At 49.5% G+C, this 14642-nt stretch overlaps 1 protein-coding gene across 1 annotated transcript; it reads right to left on the bottom strand.

Moving 5' to 3' along the window:
* Positions 1–3029: 3029 nt before the first annotated feature.
* On the bottom strand, positions 3030–9920 carry PPIF (peptidylprolyl isomerase F). The gene is made up of 6 exons (XM_024561229.3): positions 9642–9920; positions 8316–8346; positions 7688–7776; positions 5877–5973; positions 5277–5352; positions 3030–4020 (listed from the first exon to the last, which is right to left on the bottom strand). The coding sequence occupies exons 1-6, from the start codon at positions 9825–9827 to the stop codon at positions 3885–3887; spliced, it is 615 nt and encodes a 204-aa protein (XP_024416997.1). The 5' UTR covers positions 9828–9920; the 3' UTR covers positions 3030–3884.
* Between the last annotated feature and the right edge of the window lie 4722 nt (positions 9921–14642).

Below are 14642 nucleotides of genomic sequence, written 5' to 3'. Positions count from 1 at the left end.
CCCCCCATTAAAAAGGGAATGACCTATAAGCACAAGCCCCACAGACTATGTGACCCTGAGACCCCTCAGAAATCACCACAGGGCCTGCAGGTCATACCTCAAGAGACTGTTGCTCAAACTTGTCAATAGCACCTCTGCCTCCTAGAGTCCCCAGAGATCAAGAGAAAACTATGCAGGGATTGAATATGCGACCTGAGAACATGTAGGATTGGAGGGTAGAGGCCTGTGCCTTCTGGAAGGCGTCCAACAGAAACTGGCCTCTCAGCTAGTAGGGCTGGAGTCCCAGCCCCTGCTCTGTCAGGAGACTCATAGGCTCACCTTAGGCAATCATGACCCCTCTTTGAATCCTCAGTTTACCTATCTGTAAAATGTTGGACTGGATGAGCAATTACCAATTGTTATTACTTGATTCAAGATTCCATTATTCAGATTACTTGTAGAGGCCCAATTACAAAAAATGGAGGATACCTAATTGAGAATGGGGTTCAGGGGCCCCTGGCTCTGTTGTCCCCTTGTTCTACTTTGAGAAACCCTAAGGCTCTTGTTTAAAAACTATGCTAGGCTGGCTGAGCCTCCCAATCCATGCAGCTGAACTGATCTCATGGAAACCCTCCATGTCTCCAAGCGACCCAACCAGCCATGACCTCAGTGACTATATCAACCTGTGGCCTCACAAAACCTAACAAACAACCCCATACTCCAAATGACCCAAGTCTAGCTACTGACCTCAGAGTGACTAGGACATGTGACCACACATAATCTCAGGGAACCCCAATGTGAGGTAATTCTATTCACATTGTGAACAGAATGTGATTATTCCATTTGGACTCTACCATATCTGGATGTTTGAGGAAGCTCTGTCTTCCTCTTAACTCCCAATCTACCTTCCCTGTGGATTCAGAAACACCTAGAAGTTAATTCCAAATTTAAATGGCACATCTAGGATAGTGAAGTCCATGCCTAACCTTGGATGATCTTAGATCCTTCTCCTCTAAAAGCCTAACACATGGGCCCTGGCTCAGTTGGTTAGAGATTCACCCTGTATACTAGAAGGTTGTGGGTTCGATCTTCAGTGGGAGCATGTACAGGAGGCAACTGATGTTTCTCTCATGTTGATATTTCGCTCTCTCTCTTCCTCTGTCTAATAACCCATAAACATATCTGAGCAAAGGAGCGGAGGAGGAAGGAAACCCTGACATGTGGAAATGTCATCATCCCTGTCACTCCAGAGTACTTACTAAGATGTACCAGGCACCATGCTGGGTTTCTTTAAAAAGTATATCATAGATTATGTTATTGCAGTTGTCCCAATTTTCCCCCTTTGTACCCCCTCCCTTCAGCAATTTCCCCTCTTTAGTTCATGTCCAGGGGCCATGCATATATTAAAAAAAATGGAGTTCTTTGACTTCTCCATTTCCTATACTATTCTTAACATCCCCCTATTTTGTACCTATCAATTATGCTTTTTAATCCCTGCACCTTTCCCCCCATTTTCCCCCCTACCCCATCCCAGCTAATAACACTCCAAATGATCTCCATACCTACGACTCTGTTCCTGTTCTGGTTGTTTGCTTAGTTTGTTTGGGTTTAAAATTCAGTTGTTAATAGTTGTGAATTTGTTGCCTAACAGTCATAGTTTTGATCTTTTTTATAAATAAGTCCCTTTAACATTTCATGTAATAATGTCTTGTTGATGATGAACTCCTTTAGCTTGACATCTGGGAAGCACTTTATCTGCCCTTCCATTCTAAGTGATAGCTTTGCTGGATAAAGTAATCTAGGTTGCAGGTACTTGATTTTCATCATCTTTCTTGCCAGCCCCTTCTTGCCTGTGAGGTTTCTTTTGAGAAATCAGCTGATAGTCTTATAGGTATTCCTTTATAGGTAACTCTCTGCCTTTAAGATTCTCTGTCTTTAACCTTTGACATTTTAACTATGATGTGTCTCAGTGTGGTCCTCTGTTGGTCCAATTTGTTTGGGACTCTCTGTGCTTCCTGGATTTGTATGACTACTTCCTTCACCAAATAAGGTAAGTTTTCTTTCATTATTTTTTCAAATGAATTTTCAATTTCTTGTTATTTTTCTTCTCCTTCTGGCATTCCTGTTCTGATGTTGACATATTTGGAGATGTCCCAGAGGCTTTTTATACTAGTCTTGTTTTTGTTTTTTTTTGAATTCTTATTTTGTTCTGATTGATGCTTATTTCTTTCTTATGTTCTGAATCATTGATTTGAATTCTGGCTTCGTCCCCTTCGCTGTTGGTTCCCTGTAGATTTTTATTTCACTTAGTGTAGCCTTCATTTCTTCCTTTATGTTGTTGCTGTATTCAATGAGTTCTTTTGAGCATCCTGATCACTATTGTTTTGAACTTTGCACCTGTTAGGTTAACTATCTGTTTCATTTAGTTCTTTTTCTGGGGTTTTGTTGTTCTTTCATTTGGGCCATATTTCTTTGACTCCTCAATCTGACATCCTTCCTGTGTTTGTTTCTATGTATTAGGTAGAGCTGCTTTGACTCCCTGTAAAAGGCACCCACCTGGATGAATGTGGCTTCTTTAAATCCCTGGTCATTGGACTTCCATAGTTTGATTTTCTGAAAGTTCTGGACGTCGTTTTGAGATTTAATTGTAATTCTTCTTGTGGTTGCATGAGGGGGTGAAGCGTGTCTACCTACACCTCCATCTTGAATGGAAGTCCCCACAATGCTATGCTCTTTACATGCACATGCATCACATCTGACCCTCACTACCCTATGGGATGGGCATTTCACTCCATTATATAGTTGAGGAAAACTGAGGCTCAGGGTCACAAGGACAGAGCTGGGATGCAGGGTGAAACCAGTGTTCATGGAAAAGCTCTGGTCATTGATAAAGTTTTCCTGAGCCCATTTCCTCACCTGTAAAACTGGGTGGCTTGTGATTAAATGACAGTGCATGGAATGCCCTCAACATCGCACCAGACACAGGGTAATTCCATAAAGTTTGGGTTATAGGCACTGCTTCCTAAAACCATCGGACACCAGACAGATGGTCTTTGTAGAAAATAGGATTTATTTTCACATTTAAGGTGAACACAAATAAAATGTCCCTGAAGTATATTAATACATAATCAGTAGATTTAAATTATTAAATACAGAAAAATCAAAGCCCACCAGGAAGTCCATGTTTGCTTTCTCCCAGAGCCCATGGCACTCACAGGCCATTTCTGTTTTCCATGCAGGGATTCACATTGAGTAGGCACATCTCACAACTGCTTTGTTCCCAGGTTCATCTGCTTCTACCCCATAAACAGCAACAAACCCACGGGATTCACAGCGGCTGGGATAAACAGGCCTCAGCCATGAGACCCTTCACAAAAGCCCTGATTGTGTTCCAGAGGCCAAGCTCTGGAGTTCTGTGGCCTGGGCCACCAACCCAGGTCACAGCACAGCACAGAAGAGTTAGTGTCACAGCATTATCTCCTGACAGTCTTGTTAATTAAATTATTCCACTAAGGAAGACATCATTAGACAGCTACATAACAGCCCTTTTTGCAGTAACTGGCTTTCCCCCTTGGTCAAGGAAAAGGCAGAAACCTGAACTTGAAGCTAACCCATCACCACCCCTGATACCCAAGGCACATGTGAACTTGGGTTGAACAATCACAGCTGATGCCCGATGAGTAGTGACAGGATGTCCATAGTGGGGATCCGGAAACAGGATGAGGCAGGGTGGGCAATGACTGGGTCCTGGGGAGGTCTGACATTCCTTAGATGCCTTCCTTGAGCACATGGCGATGATGGAGCAAGTACAGGCATCTCTATGGGACACCTTCACTGGGAGGCCGAGGCAGTCACCTGGGTGACTCAACACACAGGTAGAGCTGCTGTGGGCCTAGCAGCCTGGTTTAGCTCAGCTGGCCACAGTCTGTGATGACAATCTTCTTGGTCGTCTTCCCACTTTTGGAGCCAAAGGATTCTATTTTCTTCACAACATCCATGCCGTCTTTGACATGGCCAAACACAACATGTTTGCCATCCAACCTGTGAGGACAGGTGAGCCAGGTGAACAGAAATGGGAGTAAGGCAATATCAACCAATACAATGGTCACTTCTCTGTGGAACTATCTACCAAAAACAGCAATTCTGAAAGGAATGCACACCAAAAAGCTGGATCCACTCCCCAAACCTCCTGGTATAAAGCCTTGATGAGCTCCCCAAAATATATACACGGAAGGAGGCCTCCTTCCAGGGCATGTTCTGCCTTTCCCATGCTGTGTGACCTTGCCTGGCTACCTTATCTATGAAAAGTGAGTTATTCTTGCTCTGCTCAGGGAGATCACAGGGTGCTGAACTACTCTAAAGAAATAAAAGGTCTGTGTAAATGGAGCTATTTTAATAGTCATGAATCATGAGGTGAGAGCCAAGGTAACAAGTGTGATGAGACTGTAAGTCCTGAGCAGTGCTCAACTTGACAGAGTTCCAAGAATCTAAAAGGCAGCTTAGTCTAGTGCCAGCAAGGCCCAGACTGGTTATAGCCAATGACAGAACTGCAGGCTCCATTAAGGCTTAGTTCCATGGAAGAAGCACAAAAGCAGGCAGAGCCAGCAATGTCCTGCCCAGCCCCGACATCCACGTCCCTTCTGGCTTGGAGGCCATCACCCAGACCTCCCTAAAGTCCTCAGAAAGGGGCTTTATTAAGTCTTAGTTACTGGCCAGCTGTTGTCCCCTCAACCCCAGATGCCCCAGTACTGGGACATAAGGGACTCTGGGCAGAGAAACTTATCCCCGAGTGGAAAATTTGCCAGGGAAGACATCCTTAAAAACCACGGGCATGTGAGAAAGAGGGCTGGTGGCTGGCTACCTGCAGGCCTGTGCTAAGGCCTGATGAAAAGTGTGGTGTGACATCCAAATGTCTACCACAGAGTTTCCCAAGGTGCATTCCATGGTGGAGATAAGTCTGGAAAACAACAGGTTAAACCAGCCAAGTAGGTTTCTATGACAGGCCACCTTGAGGCCTGTACTTTGTACGTGTATGCAAAACACACTGAAAAAAATTCTAATTGATAGTGATTACGGGAAGCCTAACTAAGACAGAGCTGCCAGAATAGCCCCCATTCTCCCTCAATCCTCTCATGAACTTACTTTCTCTGTCTCTGTCTCTGTCTCTCTCTCCACACAATCCTGGTGAGGGCTACTATCCCAGAGCAGACCTTCCTCAGATAACACACAAACCCTCCTCCTGCTGTAACACTGCCCCTCGTTCTTAGAGGGACTTGAGCTAGGAGCACAGAACTCACCAGTCAGTCTTTGCAGTGCAAATGAAGAACTGGGAGCCGTTGGTGTTGGGGCCTGCATTTGCCATGGACAGGACACCTATGAAAACAAGCAGGGGTGAGCCACACTGCCCACAGAGGCATCTCATCTGGGAAATCACTCAAAAGAGCAAATGGCTCAAGCCACATCAAGAACATGTGAGTCTGAAGAGCCTGGAGCTCAGAAGAGGAAGCCAGGGCCAAGGGGATGACCAGCTCCAGAGGAAGGAAAGGGCCTTACAGAAGCTCTCATGGTAGAGCCAAAGCAGAACCCCTACCCCTGACTCTAGACTTTTCCACATTGTACCTTGGGTCCCAAAGGTGACACAATGCTGGAGTTTGGCTTAGAGGCTCTCCCCCTTGTCAAGTTTCCAAATGATAGTTTATTTTTAAACTGAGAGCTCAGAATGGAAAAGCTCTTGCTAAACCCAACAAACCACCCCAAGCACTGAAGGAAGGAAGGTGCAAAATCAGATACTGCAAAATCAGTGATCAGATTGTGGCCCCTCAGGCCTGCGGGGCAAGGCAGGGGCTGGGTCAAAGCTTGGGGCACTCACGACCAGGAAATGGCGACCCCCTACTCACCTGGCCCCACGTGCTTCAGTGTGAAGTTCTCATCAGGAAAGCGGCTTCCATAGATAGACTTTCCCCCTGTGCCATTGTGGTTGGTGAAGTCTCCAGCCTGTCAGTACAGAGCACCTTCTGAGTGGCTGTCACCCAGAGCTGGCAGGGACGTTGCTGCAGCACTGGGAAGCCCCTAATCCTCTTAAGGCCCACCCTACCAGAAGCCCTTCAGGCAAAGGAGTCAAAAAGCATCTAATTATATAGAGACTAATAAAATATTAAGGAAAATAAGTAAAACTAAAATAAACTTAAATGTTTTCTAGCATAACTCTCCTGTTTCCAAATGATTCACTTTTTGTATGAGCAAGTTTTTAAATGATCCTCAATGGAAATGATGACCAATGACATGATTCTTAGGGACCCATAATTAATTTCCTACTCATAGCTCTTGGAGAAGAAACAGGGAGGCATCCAGGAGCCCCCGGTTCCCACATTTGGTCTGTGGGAAGCAGCAGCAGCTGGCACAGAGCCAATTCCCTAAGCTCAGCCCTGTCCCTGACCAGTATCTTCTGCTGACCATGCCCAGTGGTGTCCCTCTGCCTTACAGACCCAGTATAGAGTCCACCCAGGGCTGACATCCTTCCTCAGGCCTTGTCTGAGGCTTCTATGGCCAGAAGAGCCCAATGGCTGCCACCCCAGCCCCAGGCCATGGTACCATTTTCCTGAGATGGGACCCTCTCAGGTCATAGGGATGTCCTGACCAGCCAGCTGAAGCATTCACAAATGCTAACAAGGTATCCCTGAGAGGGACAATTCAAAACCCTGGCCTGGCCCCTGGTGCTGCCAGCTCATGCCTTAGCAAGCCCCCCAACTTTGGAAATCTCCACCCTTGCCTGTTGCTGTTCAGAGGAAGACAATAGCCTGGCTCAGGACACCCACTTCAGCTCCTGGGAGCCTCTGAAGCAGAAAGATACAGGGCTTGGTGAAGCCTGTCCCATGCCACAACCCCTGTGCCTCTCCTATGGCATTTGTCACATCAGCAAGCCCAGCCCCAACCCACTGATACCACCACGTGATTATAGCCACCAAGGTAGGGTGGAGGGAAGGGGGAGAGAATTCAAGGCTGAAAGGACTTCAAAAGGTCATGATACCCATGCCCTTGCCTCAGGACACAAACTCCTGACCTAGCAGGGTCTGATCTAACAGAGGACAATCCCCAAGGAAGCATGGGTCCTGACCCCTGGGGAAGTTCTTGCTGCCAAAAGCTACCCTAAAATCTGACACAGCAATACTAATGCCTCTGACAAATGGGCAGGGCACATGACTAAAGAATATATTCATTCAAATGAGAGATGCTTTCTCTGCAAAGAGAAAGTCCAAGTCCAGACCTATATGTTCTTGTCCATGTCCTCTCTCTCCCTCCTCTTCCACTTCTCCCATGCCATGTACTCAGTGTGATACACAGGAGGCAGAGACTGTCTGAATACACTAGTCCTCTAAAGCCTAAAGATCTACTTCCCATGCACATCCATACCGAATGCCAACGTCTCCTCCACAGGCTCAGCTTTCCCAACACAGCTGGGAAGGGCCGTCCTGCCACTTGCCTTGTTGCTTAACTTCAGAGGCAGGGGAGGGCGAAAGCAGCACAGATAAGTTCCAGCCTCTCAGGGCGAGAGGACAGGCCAAGAGTCATTACAATTGCCCTCCATTCAGTACTTTGCAATCACCAGGCACATGCTCACTGATTAGCCCTCATAAAGCACTCCTGTGAATGTCCCCCCTTCGTATCCCCACTTACAGAAAAGGAACCTCAGCAGAGAGGGCCACAGTACCTGGCACATGAAGGACGGAATCACTCTGTGAAACGTGGAGCCTTTGTAGCCAAAGCCCTTCTCCCCAGTACACAAGGCTCGGAAGTTCTCTGAGGGAGGAAGGGAGAGGCAGGTCAACAGGGCCAGGCTGCAACTCGACTCCAGGGGTGACACCTTGTTCCAGCCAGCATTCCCTCTAATCTCCCAGGTGAGCAGAGCATGGAAGACTCTAGGCCCACCCCGAGTATACTCTGGCAGTGTGACCTGGGACAAGTCACTGACCTCAGTGGCAGAGCACACAATCCTAGCTGTTCCAGCACCAGGTCAGCTGGGCAGGGAGTCCAAGGGTTGTGATCCACCACCCTGCCACACTGGGCACCAGAAGGGAGGAAGCTGTCCCGGGAAAATTTACATGTGCCTTCTGCTGATACTGAGACTACTACCAGACAGGTGGGCAAGGCCCACACTGAGGCCCAGAGAGGGACAGAAGGCTGCCCCAGTGTACACAGTGGATGAGCCACACATAGTACTCCCATTCTGGTCTGAGATTCCCTTGCCCCAACTCCTCTTGCCAGAGCACCCACCTCACCTTGTCCCTCCCTTCTTTCTACCTAGACCAGAATCAGGAGGGTCCCAGGCACTGTCTTACCTGCTGTCTTTGGGACAACATCTGCCTTCAGCTATAGGGAGAGAAGAGGGACAAGAGAAGATGGTCAGTCAAGATGCAGGTGAAGAAAGGAACCTCCACACAGTGGCCAAGGAGACTGAGACAGCACCATGTGCCATTCCATTCCTGTTACTCCCAGTCTAAGCAGCCTAAGCAGCTATCATTCTTGCCAGCTGCTTCCTGAATCCAAGGCTGGGAGAGAGCAGGCTTGGTTTCCTAACGTGTCAGGAGAGATCACAATACCATCTGGGCCTGCTTCCCTGAGGAGGAACTGGCAGAGCTACTACATCTGGGCCCAACCACAGACTCAGGGCCTGGAGAGAGGGTCCAGGGAGGAGCCACTCCAAGATCCTCATTGAGCAGATGGGTAACTGAGGCTGAGAGAGAGGCAAGAGAGGTGGGGGTAAGGGGAGGTTGGAGCCCCATCCAAATTGGCTTCTCGCCTCCCAGCTTCAAAAGCCACCCTGGCGCCAAACCACTGAAATAAATGGGAGCAAGACTGGTGCTCTCCAAGTTCCAGAAGAGAGAACCGAGGTTTAACTGAGACCCCTTAGTTAAAAATAGGGCCAAGCTTGAAGGCTACACCGAGTTTCTGTTACCTTCCCGCCGTTACCTTAAGGCCTCTTTGTTTTTTTTTTAAATGGCCCAGGAGTCAGAAGCAGGAAGTGAGTGTCGACCCCAACCCCGGAAGGGTGGTTGGGGTTGGAATTGGGCTCCTGGCACACTGCCTAGACTCACCGTCCCGGGGTCCTACTGGTGGCTGGAGCCCGCTGCCGCGCGAGAGGTGGCTTACTCCGGCCATCCTCACTCACTCCCCAGAGTCCGGGCGAGTGAGCCAGACGGCAGGGTCGCCTGTGGCGGGAGCCGTGTTGGGGAGAGGGGTGGCGCGCAACGCTCGCCTTACGCAAAGGACGCCACGTGAGCGCCCAGCCAGGCTCCCGCCAGGACCCAGACGTCCTACACCCACTTCGGAGCCGCGATCTAGGTTCCGGTTCCGTGAGGTCTTGGAATTCTTCCTGCGCCCCATGAGGACTAGTGGAGCTGGGCCCTCACCTTCAATGACCTGACCTTCTGCTTTCTTGTCCACACGTACCCTCCTCCCTCCACCTCCATTTCTCCAAAGTTCTGAGAGACTGGAGGAGACCAATCCGTTGCCCCTTCTTACAGATGGGGAAACTGAGGCCCTGAGTCCGGGAGTGGGAGGCAAGGTCACCCTGAGAGCCATACACAGCGCCGGACCGGGATCCCAGGCTCTCCCGATAACGTCCCCCACGCTCAGCCCAGCGCGGTCCAGTCCAGTGGTCTCACCTCCAGCACCACCCGGCCGAGAGGCTGCCCGTCGGCGCCCACATCCAGGTACACTAGCGGGTTCCCGGCGGAAGAGGACGGGTTGCGGGGGCCGCCGCTACAGGTGCGGGCCGCGGGGCGCAGCGGCAAGGAACGAGGGACAGGGAGCAAGCCAGGCAAACGGGAGCCGCAGCGCACTGCAAGCATGGCGCGCGGGTCGGGTCTGGTCGCGAGAGGAGATCGGCTGTGCCTTTAGAAAGACAGTAGCGAAGGTCTCGCGCGCCTACAAAATCTAGTCAGCCGCCGCGCGCCGGCGCCTTTATTGGTCCGGCAGGCCTCGCGGCCCCGCCCCGCCCCGCCCCCTTCCGGGCTGTCGGTGGGCGACCCCTACCGGGCTCGATGGGCAACGCAGCCGGACTGGTGGGGCGGCAGGGCATGAATAACTTTGAACTTCACCTGGGCCAGAGTTTTGAGGGACCGACACAACCTCGCAAAAGGAGACTAGTTCCATTTTGTGAGGGCCCTGCAGACAGACAGAGACCAGGAGAAATGGTGGCACCGAGAGTCGGTCAAAGAAAGGCGAAAAGGAGAGGCTGGATTAGAGTGAAGGGTGGCAGGCAGAGACAGGCGGAGTCACCTCCCATGGTGACCACAGGCTTGTTCTGTCCACAGGTGTTTCTAGAGATCAGGTCTCCCTCCCACAAGACTGGAAACTTGCCTGGGCCTGTCGTTCTCCCACAGGTCCCCAGCCCTTCACCAGGACTGGGTCTGACACCCCTCCTCAACCCCACAGACTGACAGCCCTGGTGCAACCAGGGCTACTGGCTCCCCTCCCACCGCCGCTCGCACAGAAACAGACTTCCCATGGACTGCACAGAATCTGTAGGTGACACAGCACAGGGGCTAGTGTATAGGCAGTGCTGGGAAAGTAAAAAAGCAAGATGGGAAGAGAAAGGGAACTGAGTGGGAGAAGCTACAGGGAGGGGGACTTACCCCACATGCTGAGATGGACTTCACAGAAGCTTGCGAGGCATGGGAGGCCCACAATAAGTGATTAACAAGCAGAGGTCCTAAGAGAGCATCTGGGCCAACACCTGTACCCTCCACTTGGGAAACTGAGGCCCAGAGAGAGGAAGGCACTGTCCAGCATTAGAAGAACCCTGGGGTCCCTGCCACCAGCCTGTGCCAGTCCTCCCAGACCTCTCCAGGCCTCAGTTCCCCCCCTGGGGAAATAATGGTGTAATGATAATCCTTACTCTTTTTTTTTTTTACCCCAGGTCTGTTCCAAGGATAAAATGAATAAGACAGACAGGAATTTGTCAACTGTTTAGTACTCTGCCATGAGCATCAGTGATGGACAGAGTCTAAATGGTCTTTGCTCGGAGTTTGGGTCTCAGACTGCAATGGGTCTCAGTTGCAGGGGCTCAGAGGTTTCAGGGGCCAGAGAAGAGGGTGGTACCTGGCTGTTGGAGTCACATGGACTTGAGCTAGGGCCAGACTGAATCAACTCCTGGGAAGGGGTTTGGCAGCAAAATGCTGACACAAGCAAATTCATGACGCCAGAGCAGAGTGTCCTAGCCTCATGAGAATGCTAGTTTGGTCCTTTCTGGGAAGTTTACAGTTCCCTTTTCTGTATTCTTGGTCTAGGAGGACCTGGTCACTCATGAAGCCCCAATGGCATCCCAGTTGCTCTCCAGGTTTGGCTCAGGATGGGGCCTCTTTCCTGAGGGATGCCTCCTCCTTTCTAGATTGTGATCTGAAGTAGAACAGGCCTGAGTGGGGAGCCCACTTACTCCCTGCCCCATCTGGGCTCTCAGCCCATCTCCCAGATTACCCGTGTCTGTACATACTATAAATTTGAAAGAGGAAGAGAGGAATCACCCTATGCCTTCAGCTCTACAGCCTTTAGCTACACCAAGTGGATTAGTAGTATTCCATTGTTCCTCAAGCCTGCTCTCAGAGGGCCTCCATTGACCCCCCACCCTGCCGAAGCACGAGCAGTCCTATTTGGGAAGAGCTGCCTTCATTCACTTAGAGTCTAACTCCAAGCTCAAGGTATGTCAAGGATATGTCAAGCTCTTCTCACTGTCATCAAGGAGATGGTTATTGGGGCAGGGTGGGAAAGGCAAGAGGGACAGGCCTTGAATAGACAATACAGCAAAATAGAAACTGAGGAACTGGGAGATATCTGCCTGGGGATCACATTTGAGTGGTCTCTGCAAAGATGTGGAGAGGAGATTCCAGAAGGGGAATGAGCCAAAGCCCTCCCAGAGCTGGGAGATATCAGGGCACACCTTCAAGCCAAAGCTGCAATATTGACAATGATCTGAAAGGCTTTGTGTGTGGGTGGGGTGGGGGGTGGGTGGGTTAGCAATCACAGAGGGTCCTGAAGGTCTAATGTTGCTGAATAGAACTGGTGATTCAGCGATGGTACAATGCCCCCATCCCCAGGACCCTGGACCAAGAACCAGTTTCCTTCATTTATGTCACTCCTTTCACCCTCTTTGGAAAACCAAACACCATCACTACCTTCCTGCCAAAAAGAAGTTTCACCTCCCCCAAAGGCTCAGCTGTATGGTCATCTCTACCTGTGCTATCTTCAGTGGCATCAGGAAGAGGGATAGTTCCTCGGTTGAGCTACAAACTGAAAAGTGCCCAGCCCTTGAGGACTTCTGACCCAGGTGAGATAGGCAGATATCACCTGGTTCTGGGGCTATTTATAGACTCTGTGTCATCCTCAGAAACAGGAGTTTCTCCATTACTCAACCCAATGGCTTCTTATTCAGGGTGTTAATGGTTTTCATCACCCATGGATCCTGTAACACCAGCCTTTAGACCTCACAGAGCCAAAGAACAGTCTGGTCATGTGGGCTCAGATATGAGTGTTCAGGGGTTGCAAACTCAGACACCTGTGGAGGCCAGGAGGTGACATATGGGAGTGAAGCATGCTGGGCAAGATTCTAGAGAGGGAGGGGAGGTGGCATTATGTCCAAATACCTCAACTGAAGGTGCAGCTGCTGCCCAGGCCAGCCAATTATTATATGTACGACTATGAGTCCTTGTAACCAAGTCTTCTCATTTTTCAATAAAAGCTGAAAACTTTAGGTTTTACGGAAGTCTTCCACTTTTTAAATGTTGAGAACTGATTTTAAAATAAACAGTGACTGAGCTAGAAACAACATATTTACAGCCTATGTGGGGCTTCTGGGCCAGTATCTTGCAAGCTCTGATCTCCACTGTACACAAGAGAGAACTGAAACTCAGAGGTACAGGGACTTGCTCATGGTCACATAGCCAGGAAGTGCTGGGACTATGGTCTAATTCCACTCTTGCCAGGGCCCTTTCTGCCAGATTCACTCAGCAGACATGTTTTCAGAGCGCCTACTATGTGCCAGGCCTGAGCTTCACCTTGGGGATACAGGACAAAGTTGAGGAAGGACAGTTACAGTGCAGCATAATTATAAGTGTTGTTGAGCAGGCCTCTCCCAGGCAGCCCATGTGCATGGCAGGAGTGAATGTTGTGGTTGTCATGGGCCACATGAAGCTCTGGGTGTCCTGGAGAGCCTTCCAGCAGGGGCTGGGGTGGACACAGGATAGGGTTTTCATGTCACTGTCAGTCACTAGGACCATGTGCCCTAGGTAGAAGGAGGCCTTGCACTTCAACTCTCTCAGTTCCATTTGAGGGATCTGGGGGTTAGAGAACACATGTCATGGGCAGCTGACAGATACTCCAGAGGAGAGTCTCACTTTTGGGTGAGAGCACAGAAATCCAGCCAGAGGCTGCTAACAGGCCATTGTGATTGCTGCACTCTCTGGGGTGTTTCCTGTAGCATCCCAGCCTTCATGAAGTCAGTATGAATGCATTAGCTTTGCTCTGCTGGCTTCCAGGATTCACAGTGGGTCTAGGCCAGAGCTTGCTCTGAATTGAGCACAGTGGGAGGAAGGGAGAGGCAGGCAGTAGTAATTTCCCTCAAGGCCTAGAGTGGTGGTGGGCACAGTGACAAAAGCCCCCAAGGGGAAGGCCTGGGGAAACTCCCAGAGTCCCTCAGGGCTTGAAAAGTCACCATGTGTGCCCCTGGGTGAGGGAGGACTCACACCCTCCATCTCCTGGCTCTTGTATAGCCCCCTTGGCTGCAGCCTTCTGGTTATATCTGTTGTCCACTATGATCCAGGTGGCCCTGGGGACTGAGGAAGGCTTCCTGACAAGCTGCCACCAAAGGAAAGCATTTGGAAGGACTTTGTAGGTAGACTCTGGGGGAAGGGGCGACTGTCAGCCAATACCAGGTCCTAGAACTGTGGGGTGTTTTTTTATTAATATATTTATTGATTATGCTATTACAGTTGTCCCATTTCCTCCCCCACTCCACTCCATCCTGCCCACCTCCTCCCTCCCACATTCCCCCCCTATACTTCATGTCCATGGGTCATACATATAAGTTCTTTGGCTTCTATATTTCCTATACTATTGTTACCCTCCCCCTGTCTATTTTCCACCTATCATTTATGCTACTTATTCTCTGTACCTTTCCTCCCTCTCTCCCCCTCCTGCTCCCCTATTGATAACTCTCCATGTGATCTCCATTTCTGTGGTTCTGTTTCTCTTCTAGTTGTTGCTTAGTTTGCTTTTGTTTTTGTTTTAGGTATGGTTGTTAATAACTGGGAGTTTGCTGTCATTTTTACTGTTCATATTTTTTATCTTCTTTTTCTTAGATAAGTCCCTTTAACATTTCATATAATAAAGGCTTGGTGATGATGAACTCCTTGAACTTGACCTTATCTGAGAAGCACTTTATCTTCCCTTCCATTCTAATTGATAGCTTTGCTGGATACAGTAATCTTGGATGTAGGCCCTTGCCTTTCATGACTTCAAATACTTCTTGTCAGTCCCTTCTTCCCTGTAAGGTCTCTTTGGAGAAATCAGCTGACAGTCTTATGGGAACCCCTTTGTAGGTAACTGTGTCCTTTTCTCTTGCTGCTTCTAAGATTCTCTCCTTCTGTTTCATCTTAGGTAATGTAATTATG

This window comes from Desmodus rotundus, chromosome 4 (genome assembly GCF_022682495.2).
Source record: "Desmodus rotundus isolate HL8 chromosome 4, HLdesRot8A.1, whole genome shotgun sequence".
Classification (NCBI taxonomy): domain Eukaryota; kingdom Metazoa; phylum Chordata; class Mammalia; order Chiroptera; family Phyllostomidae; genus Desmodus; species Desmodus rotundus.
The sequence above is the reverse complement of the archived record's forward strand: the minus strand, read 5'-3'. Positions and strand labels throughout refer to the sequence as shown.